General features: G+C 29.0%; 1 protein-coding gene across 2 annotated transcripts; it reads left to right on the top strand.

Annotated features, from left to right (window-relative positions):
* The first annotated feature begins 5,749 nt into the window (after nt 1–5,749).
* LOC110667182 (GEM-like protein 1) lies at nt 5,750–9,555 on the top strand. 2 transcript variants are annotated; one of them, XM_021827960.2, is made up of 4 exons: nt 5,754–6,327; nt 6,449–6,550; nt 7,911–8,182; nt 9,116–9,555. In XM_021827960.2, the coding sequence occupies exons 1-4, from the start codon at nt 6,018–6,020 to the stop codon at nt 9,293–9,295; spliced, it is 864 nt and encodes a 287-aa protein (XP_021683652.2). In that variant the 5' UTR covers nt 5,754–6,017; the 3' UTR covers nt 9,296–9,555. The 2 variants fall into 2 exon arrangements, with proteins under 2 accessions (XP_057986985.1, XP_021683652.2); XM_058131002.1 differs by having other exon boundaries at nt 5,750–6,327; nt 7,911–9,555.
* Nucleotides 9,556–11,057: the final 1,502 nt, after the last annotated feature.

Here is an 11,057-nt window from a genome sequence, read left to right as displayed (position 1 = left end):
CCTCCATTATTTGGGATTTTTTTTTTTTTTCATTTTACAAGCTTTTTTTTTTTTTCCTTCAATTACCATCTTTTTCTACTGATTTTTCTTTTTTAAATTTTTAGATTTTCTTCTCCTTCTTCCTCATATTGTTAAAATTTTGCAAAAGTTATTATGGTTTTTTGGAATTACCATTCTCATGCTTACTCTCAAGTCTTTTACTTTTTAAACCCCCATAACCCTAGTCGACATGGTTCAGCTTCATGCCATTGACTTAGGTTGTAAAAGGTTTACTTGAGGTCATAATCAACTCAGATTCAAAATTTTGCTGTCAATGAAGTATCAAAAATATAATAAACACTATGATATTGGTTGTCCTTTTCTTATTATTAAAATTAAACATTTTTATAGTATTTCACCTTAATTTTTTTATTTTTTTAAATAAAAATACCCATGTTATTTATTTAAACTTATTTAATCAATCATCTCATTCTTTTGAATAATTTAGTAAACTTTTTTTAACTAATAGTAAAAGTAAAGAAAGTGGAGAAGAGATGAATGATTTGTAAGCATTAGAGATAGCTATCACTCATCATATGGTAAAAGGAATTTATGAGATGGCTTAAAATTTAAGTGAAAAATAATGGACCAATGGTAAAGGGTTTGGTTGCCCATTGGGCGACTAACGTAAAATCAGAAAATAGGGAATGGGTTTACTTCGAAATAAACCAAAATGAAAGGACAATTTTGACAAGGATTTTTTGTTAATTATTCAAAGAATATTGGAGAGCTTTATCTCTACGCTTTACCATTGAAAGTAGAAAGCACAGTCCAATCAAAGCCCAGTACTTACTGAAGCTTCAGGATGGACTTTCTTTGACGATTGAACAAAGGCTGACACAGCTTACATGGCACTCTCAGGTTTCTGTCTTCTTCACGCGCCAAACCTGTACTTGAGGCGCGATATAACTTCCCTCTGATTATTTTAGTTAGAGGGTACCTGAACGAGGAGCCCTCCGTATTTCAAACGAATGCGGTTATAAAAAAACTTTACATTTGTATATCCATTAAGTTTATTTTAATTAATATTATATAATTTTTTATATAAATATTTAATTTAATAATTATTAAATTTATTTTTACTTACATTTAAATTTATATTATATATATTTTTTAAATAATTTTTATCTACATATGAATATATATAATTAAACAATTAATAATTATCATTTTAATTAAAATTATAATAAATTTCACTTAAAAATATATATAGATGATTTTCTTATCAGTTAAATATTTATACACTCTAACGTATGCAAGAAATTTTCTATCTTTTCAAGCATATTTTCTCCTTATAAATATTTGGATCCTACTCTTTTATAAATAAAAAATAAATAAAATTTTATGTATATGAAGTATTATTTTTTTGGTGTTGCACATTGTACTTTTTTATTGGTTTTAATTTTCCTTTTAATTTTAATTAAATTTAATAAATAAAATTTTTTAAAAAATATATACTAATCAAGTTAATTAAAAATATATAAAATAGAATATTGAGAAATTTTTTAATAGGTATAGAAAAAGAAATGAGTGTATATCAAATATATAAATATAACATTAATAAAAACATGTATGGGAGGAGGTCACAATGCAGATAAAAGTAATATTAAAATATTTATAATTTTTAAAATTTATCTCAAACAAAATTAGTCATAAAGAAATGAATTTGTATAATTAATTTCAATTAATTTAAGATTAAGACTTATTATATTATTTAATTTAAATATAGAAAATGTATAAATAAAAAATATATATATAAGAAAAAAATTGGGTTCACCCACCTTTGTTGGTGTTGCTGAGGTTAACATTATTGGATGTAAAAATAGATCTCCCTTGGTTATGTAAAATTTACTCTTAATCAACTTTTTAAGTTTTTACTTGTTATGTAAATGTGACTTTTACACAAAACATTGGTAAGTTATTGACTTTGAGGGTTTGTTGGCCTAATATTGGCATCAATTGCTCATTGGGCTGTAAGCATTAATTATTGTTGTTATTATTGATAAGTACCCTTCTTGGTTTTTATAGATCCTCTATATGCCTTTTTACTGGTTAGGGGGTAAGTTTAAACCTTTTTTGTTTTTTCCACTCTTTTGGTAACTTGGTAAAAGCCTATATTTTGATACCTTTAAATGATTGCAAATTTAAATAATTATATCTCATCAGACAGTTAAAAATGGGAATAAACTTTAAAAAAATATTGAAATTGACGTTCAAAAAAAAAAAAAAACTAATTAAGAAACCTCAAACTAGTGGTACCAATTGAACATGTGAAAGGAATAAAGAATACATATATATATATATTCTTCAAAGTTTAGTGGAATAAAGAGCTTAAATGGGAAAAAAAAAATGAAAACATCAATTTTTTAAATTAAAAAAAATCATATATCAAATTCATATAAGTGCACTAATCAAAATTTATTTATTTAATTTAATAAAAGAATGGACTAAAATATGAATTTATTTTGTAAATGAATTACTTTTTTATAAAAAAAGGAATTAAATAAAAAAAATTTAAGTATTCCGAACAAAAATATTATTAATAGATAACACCCTCAATCGATATGATAAGTTTAAGTCATAAACATATCAAATCAATGATAATTTAAAAAAAAATTGTTATATTATATATTACTTTTTTTCTATTAAAATCATCAATTTTTTCAATAATAAACAAAAACTCAATTGATGAATTATTAATTAGTCTAACAATAAAGAGATAAATACAAAATTTGGAACAATAGTACATGAAAAATCAATTCATTAATGATAAAATAATTTCCAAATGAGGATAGATTTTTGCATAATCTTCATTGAAACCTTTGAATTAGTGGTAGTCCAAAAAGCATAAGTAATAGAAGCGACAAATTTGTGATACAAATATGACTTAGAATTCAAAATCCAAAATAATTAATAATTGGTCATGTTTATGAGAATTCCCATGTGTTTAGCAGCCAAATTAAACCTTCTGTCTTTGCTTGGTGCTTGAAAGGAATCATAGCTCATATCAAGGGATAAGGAAAGCTTGGAGTCTTTCTAAAACCAAGGGTCTTAGAGTAAAGCTATTGTGGAATGTCTAATTCTCATGTCTAATCACCTTTTAAGTCTCACTACCATTACTTACAAGTTAACTATTCCTTCAAAAATATCTCAGTCTTAGCTACTTTATGCTTTTGCATTGTAAGACTAATTATTCAAGTAGACTTGATTTAATGACTGAATTATTTTTTTAATAAATTTATATTTAAATTTTTATTTTTTAATATCTGCTTAAAAAAAAAAAATCTAGCTGCTCGAATTAAATTTGATTTTCTAATTCAAACAAAATAAATTGAATGGATAATAAATTTTAGAATAAATTATTATTTAATTTTTATATTTTAATAAAATTAATTAGTGAGAAAATGATTAAATAATTCATTAATTAAATAAATTAATTAAATAATGTATTTTTTAAAAAAAAAAATTAATTAATTTTATTAAAATATATGAATTAAATAATAATTTTAAGTTGATAGTTTCAACTTTTTACAGTATAGTTGGGATCATAATTATAAGAATTCTAATCCATGTGGGACCATATTAGTTTTTGAATCTCTTAATTTCAAAACTAGAATAAGTTTGATGCAACTGTTAGGACTTAACTATATTCTCATGAATAACAGTAAAAGTCTGATATTTCAATTATTGATGATCAGGTTGATGATAAGAAGGCCTGGCCAATCTTTATTTTATTTTATTTTATTTTTAAATAATTTTGTTAATTGGTTAGTGTGTCTTTCTAATGCCCTTGCATTTTAGTTTAAGTTACAAGGGAAACTATCCTTGCAAAAATTCAATAAAAATCAACTTGTAATTGATTTAGAGAGCTTTTGTGGCAACATTAATTCATAATTTCACCATGAATGGAACACTGATTAAATGGAACTCATCAAACCAAGTTTTAAAATCATGTTAAATGGAAGATTTAATCTTATTAATAATTAATGGCTCAATAATTGATTTTGTACTTCTAACTACCATTTTTTTTTAATTCAATTTATTTTTTTAATCCACCTTTGGGAATCTTTTGTTTCAAGTAGTACTGAATTCATTCTTGATGAATCATGCATTGAAAGAATACAACAATTATACTCTGTTTGGACATGTGGAAACAAAAAGAAAGTAGGAGCGAAAGAAAATAAGCTGAGGAAAATAATTGAGATTAATATTTTTACTTATTTGAGAAGAGAAGGAAAAATAAGGAAAATACATGTAAATCTTCTGATTTTATGTCTGGCTACAAAGTGTCTGAAACAAAACATGCATATTTATTATATCTCCTAATTCTTCCAAATTTGTCAAAGAAATGAAATGATAACAACAATAGTATGAAGAGATTTATCCTTTTGTTTATGGGCTTAAGATAGGAAAGGTCCATGACAGAAGTTTGAATGAATGAAAATCACAAGAAAAAGAATTCTCAGAAACCAAATGACTTTTCATCATTAATTCTTGATGAAAATTTCCAACTTGGGGCATTACAAATTGTGTTAAAATGAAAAAAAGCCAGGAGAAGCATGACAATACATATAGCAAACAGAAATTAAAAATGTGAAGTTGCCTTTTCCAAGTGTTGCTTGTCCATATATATTGAAGGTTTCTTTCTTTTGATTCCAATAAAAGAGCCTTCTCTTTTTATGGCTTGATTTCCGCTAAGCCAGCAACAAGATTTTCAGGACAAAAGCCCAAGACCCAAAAAGTTTAAAGAAAGAAAAAGAACTTTGCTTTCAACTCATTCTTTTTTGGGCATAGACTTTTTAGCTAGGATTCTTAAAAATAATAATAAAAAAATTAGAAAAATAAAATAAAATAAAATTCTAAATTCAGACAAATGGGATGGCAATAATAAAATGGGTGTCAAAGTTTCCTAAAATGGGGTAAATCTCATCAATTTTAGAACTGTGTACACAATAAGTGGCAAGTGCATATGTGCAAACCCTTATTGGAAATGGGACAGAGGAATCATACCTAATTGAAATAATCATTGGTGGTAAACTAGCATTAGAGTTAATAATACAAAGATTTACTGTAACTCATCCAAATTCCAAAATTTGCCTGCTTCCCTCATAGAGTGGCTGCTGCTCTCTGTCTCTCCGGGACTCTAGAGCTTTAGAATAGGTTCATTGCCTTGGATTTGTAGCCTTTCTCATTTTCCTTTGGACGCATTTGCTAAAGTTATTGTGGAGTCGACAAAGGGCATTTTATTTCTTTATTAAATTCCTAATCGCTGAATCATTAGATAACACTAAATTTATTTTTCTATAAAAAGATAAAATGAAACTATGATGGTAAATTATAATGTTTAATATAATAAGAATCACTTTTTATTAACGAATGTGTCTCTCTCCTGAATTTTTATATATACATATTTATCTTTAATAAAAAAGAGTGGCATTTTTTTAATTTAGCTCTCATCATATTATTAATTTAAAAATTATAAAAAAATTAATTAGATTAAATTTATATAAAAATATATTTTATTTTTACACTTAAAAAAAAAAAAGTGAAAAGACGCTGTATCATATTAGTAGATTCCCAAACGCTTAGGTCGCTGTTGGATTATCTTTGAGGGATATGGAGAAGGGCTTTAAATAGACAATTTATTCTAAACTGGGCTTTGGAATCTTTGGGCTTATTTGTGGGATTTAAAGGTCAACATGTTTGTTGTCGATGTTGAATGGTGAGCACGAAATGCAGAGTTCAAACCCCAAAAGAATAATCTAGAAAATGCATTTGACCGTTTTGACACCAACGAAACTCTGTCCAAAACCATCTTCCAACCGTTGGTGTCCATCGTCATCAGCCTATTAATCCCTCCTCAACTCCAAATCAAAGCCACAAAAGTTTCACCTTCGATTGATACTCTCTACATAGATTATATATAGGGTTTTAAAGTTTTGGTCTTTTTTTTTTTATCCAATCAACTGAAGAAAATCATGGATCAGAATCAGAATCAGCATCAGGTCGATCTTACCCATGAAACTAAACCACAATCCCAAGAGTCCCAAATACTTGAGAAGCAGAATCCTCACACCTCCGACTATGCTCCTTATCCAAAGCTCGACCCTAAAGACTTTGCTCCTCCTCCTGAGAATTGGGCTAACGTATCTACGGGTCCCTCACCACAGACCCACCCTGCTCCAGCCGAAGGCCCAGCTCCGATCGCTGGTGCTGCTGCCACTGCCATGCCTGCCGAGTCTAATCCCTACGTATCTCCGGCGCCTGTTGCCCCATCTTCCTCCAAGAGTAAGATTCGTTAGGATATAGATATATTCTTGTATGGGTTTATGTTTGACTGGTAGTGAATTGAGCGAAGTGGTTCTTTTCATTCCTTTTTCAAATAAATTTGTGTGTTTAATTTGAGCAGATACGATGGAAACGGTAAAGGATGTGCTGGGGAAATGGGGAAAGAAGGCTGCGGAGGCAACCAAGAAGGCCGAGGACCTTGCTGGCAACATGTGGCAACACTGTAAGTATCTGCACATTTGATTTTATTTACTCTGTTAGTTTTTGACTTTTTTTGCTAAATGTATTATTGGCATTTGTTATTCAATATCGGCGGATGTTAGCTTTGTTTTAGTGCTTTCCCTTTGCGGAGTGCGATGACAAATATTCACCCTTTAATTTACTGGCAATATCATACTTGCTTCTGCATGGACTAGACTGTCGGTTGTGGCTATGGATATCTAAGGACTACATCTCAGTTATGGTTTCATCTCTTAGGATAGTGCAAATTGATGTCCTACAAAGATGATTGCTTATAATTGACCATCTTTGGTTTTGGTTCTTAAGCTGTAAGATGCATATCTAAGTGTGTGTAAGATACATATCTAAGTGTGTTAATTGGATGAAATTTTCTCCAATTTTGGATTTTTACTTCTGTGCTCGGTGTGAACCGTTGTTTACTTAGGAAAGTTATGTGATTTACTTATGTTGACTATGGGCGGCTGTTAAGGTTCTTCATCAATGCACTTTGTGTTGACTACCAAAGTTTTAATTTCTATCTGTGTATAAATCATCCAAATTCACTTGTGACTAATAAGTATTGCATTATTTATGTGTTAGATTTATGACTCAAAATCTTAGTTGATTTGAAAAGACCTTTTCTTAATTTTAGTGGAAGAAATATTTCTCGGTATGAACAGGGTAGAGGAATATTTAATATACAGAGTAGAACTCCTATTTTAGTGTTATTCTTAAATTGAATAGGATTCCTATTTAGATTAAGACTGAGAGAGAGAGCAGGCTTAGTCAATTGCTTAGGATTTGGCTATGTCCATTGATGAGGGCTCTTGCCTATTGCAATGTCATGGAAAGAAAGAGGTTTCAGCCTAAAATCGAGAAAGGACATAATCTAAGGGGAAGATATTATTGTACATTGTAGTTAACACCTTTTGGGGTATAGTAGTTAAAGTAGCAAATATATTGGGTTATCCAGAGGAGAATGAGAGGACTAATTAATGCATTTACTACGAGCAATTTCTCTTGGGTGTAATTGGGTTAATGGGTAGTATAGTTTTGAGATTGTAATGATGATTTATTATTGATGATAGTAGAAAATGTGCCCGTGGAATCATATAAATATTGGTGTTTTATTTGTTTACTTTATTTTCTTATAGTTTACACGCTTCTATAGTGCACAACACTATGTTTTCCATTTGCTGAGCTCATGGTTGTTACGGTTAGTAGGGTTTTTTTTTCCAAAAAAAAAAAAACTGTTTTGAAGGGTAGTTTTAGCTGGTGTAATGATCTTCTAATGCAAATGCTTTAATATTTTCAGGCTTAATATCTTGTGGGAATGCATACTAAGCCTTTCTTCTTCTGATCAGTGAAAACAGGCCCTAGTTTTGCTGATGCTGCTGTGGGAAGAATTGCTCAGCAAACTAAAGTTCTTGCAGAAGGAGGTTATGAGAAAATCTTTCGACAAACTTTTGACACTGTTCCCGAGGAACAACTTCAGAAGACATATGCATGCTACCTATCCACTTCTGCTGGTCCAGTTATGGGAGTTCTATATTTGTCTACTGCAAAGCTTGCATTTTGTAGTGACAATCCTCTTTCTTACCAAGTTGGTGAGCAAACTCAATGGAGCTATTACAAGGTATGCATATCATGCTTTCTCAACGTTTTTAAACAGCTTCACAATATTTTTAATTTCCAGGAGCCAGCAACACATAGTCTGATGATGGCATGGAGTTTGTATCGACCTTTTCACTTTTTTGTTCTTTTTGGCGTCAATGTGGATTGTGGTGGTCATTTGGGTTATTGTTCTGAACTTTTTTTTTTTCAAATCTCGATAACTGCTGTGATTATGGTCTTTGTTCTAAGACACATTTATTTCTTTGGCAGTGAGATGCACAAAATTGTATGGATGGAAATCCTGTTTCCAGTATTCAAAAAAAAATTTTTACCCATTGGTATACAGCATTAAGCATTTGATTGTTGATGCATCTAAGTTGAACCTTCTAGTTCACAATCCCTTGGACTATTTTGTTCCAACAAGATCATTAGTGGATGGGATTTCATTTAAATTTCGCTTAGTAGGTATAGTCATGACTCAAGCCACAAGTTCCATAATCAGCTGAGGTAGTTTTGTTAATAAATCATACTTACCTAGCTGAAAATTTAGAAATTTTCTGTTGCAAACAATTATCCCCCAAGTTGCTAAAGTCCCTTGTCGCAAATCCCAACAGATAATTGCTGGTGTTATAGATAATTCAATTTCCTTGTATAATGTGGACCCTCATTTTCTCCTTGGGGATTGGAACGGGCTTGATTGATCTTGCTCAAATTCTATTATTAATGGAGGCCACCATAAATGACTTGCATGAGCAGGGAACTCTTATAGGAAGCAACTATAGTTACTGATATAAGGAGGTGGGCTAGTGCGTGTGTTATGTGTTTGAAGTAAACAATGAATGCCTTGGTTTGGTTTTCATGTGATATTCTCTTGGAATGAAGTATTTATTTATTTATATGTATCATGTTGCTTACAATGTTTTGGGCATCGCACTTTCCTTCTCCATATGCATAGGTTGTCCTTCCATTACACCAACTGAGGGCTGTCAACCCTTCAACAAGCAAGGCGAAACCTGGAGAAAAGTACATCCAGATTATCTCAGTAGACAATCATGAATTTTGGTTCATGGGTTTCGTACACTACGACAGTGCTGTGAAAAATCTTCAAGGGGCATTGACGCATGGCAGCTTGTGATGCGTCAGTAGCCAAATTTCCAGTCCTATCGAAATGAAGCGTCTGATACTGCTAGTTGGTGTAGATAAAAGTATTCAACATGTAGATGGATGTTTCATTTGTTTATAGTGTTGTGTGGTATTCGTTTGTGATTCAAACTCATTGAAGTTTATGTTATGATGCTTATGTAGTCATTCTTAGAACTTGATTTATAAGAGAGCAGTTGAGATATCATATCCTTTATTCTCATAATTAAATTAATTAATTTTGTTTCTGGTTGAGATCATTCTTCTGTTTCTTTTTGCAACTTTTCATTCTTATACTTTTTTTGTCCCTTAAATGAGAGAACACACACATACAATAATTAGTAACGGGAATGAATGTAATTTTAATAGGATCTTTGTTTCTATATAAATTTTACATATGTACACTTAACATACGATTTGGGATGCTGAAAGAGCTTGCGCAGATGTAATAGATGCTGTACTCATTTAGACTGTTTATTTTTTTTATTTTAAATAAGAAAATATATGTATACAGGATTTAGTGGTAAAAATAAATCACTATTAAAATTATGAATATCCTTATTTTTATATAAACTCTACGCATGCAAATTCACCGATAATGCAGAACCGCCCATTCTTATACTTTTTAGCAGAGCATTCTATTCTCCTGATTCTGCAACACGGAAACTGTATAGACCGATGAATTTTTTGAGCGAATAAATGTTATAAAATCCCTTCGTGAACTGACACTTGAGCCCTTGTGGGGGGGGTCAGTTGAGTTCCATCATTCCATGGTAGCATGCGAGTTTTCTTTATATATATAATATATGGCTAAAAGGTTAATTTGAAATAATTTATTTTATTATTTTAAATTAAAATTTATAATAAATATTTTTAAAAGATTTTTATTTTTTAACAATATCTCATTCAGCAACGCCCGTTGAAGGAAAAGGACAAATTTTTGCTTCTATGATCTGATTGCTCTATAAACGCTGTTGGACAGGTGAAAAATTAGCACACTGTTTGGATTGCTGGAGAAATAGAGGAAAAAAGAATAGTGAAAAATAAAAGAATTTTTTTCCCTTTATTTGTTTAGATTGGTAAAAAAATAAGAGAGGAAAATAAGTTAAGAAAATATCATGTGATTCCATGAGTAAATTTTTTTTTTTTCAAATCGAAGAGAAATTAAATAATAAATAAATAAAATTATATTTTTATCTTTACAATAATTTATTTTATTATATATAAAAAAATAAAATAAAATAAAATAAAAATTTCATTATTTAAAAAGTTATTCTTTCACTCATTTTTTTTCTAACATTCAAATAAATGAAGGAAAATAATTTTTCATTTATTTTTATATTGAAAAAAAATGAAATAAGTGCATGTAAAAATTTCAATTGAGAGTTAAATAAATCAAAAATCAAGTTTTACACTAAATAAGGATAGAATTTTTTAATTAAGGTCAAATATATCATTTTTTTAAATAAAATATTAGTTTCTATTTTTTATAATAAAATATTAAAAATAATTTCAATATTAAATAATTTTGTTCATTCTTCTATTTCTTATTTAAAAAAATTATTTTAATTAAAATAATAAATAATTTTTAATATTTAAAATTAAAAATAATAATATTTTATTATTAAAGAATAACATTTTATTAAATGAAATTTATTTAATTTTATTAAAAATTACGGATTTTATTTGACAAAACACTAATTTTAGATATATTTATCCCTTGACTGAGAATACACACACTTATTTCGGCTTTTTTT

The sequence above is a fragment of the Hevea brasiliensis genome, chromosome 12 (genome assembly GCF_030052815.1).
Source record: "Hevea brasiliensis isolate MT/VB/25A 57/8 chromosome 12, ASM3005281v1, whole genome shotgun sequence".
NCBI classification, from domain to species: Eukaryota; Viridiplantae; Streptophyta; class Magnoliopsida; order Malpighiales; family Euphorbiaceae; genus Hevea; species Hevea brasiliensis.
The sequence above is the reverse complement of the archived record's forward strand: the minus strand, read 5'-3'. Positions and strand labels throughout refer to the sequence as shown.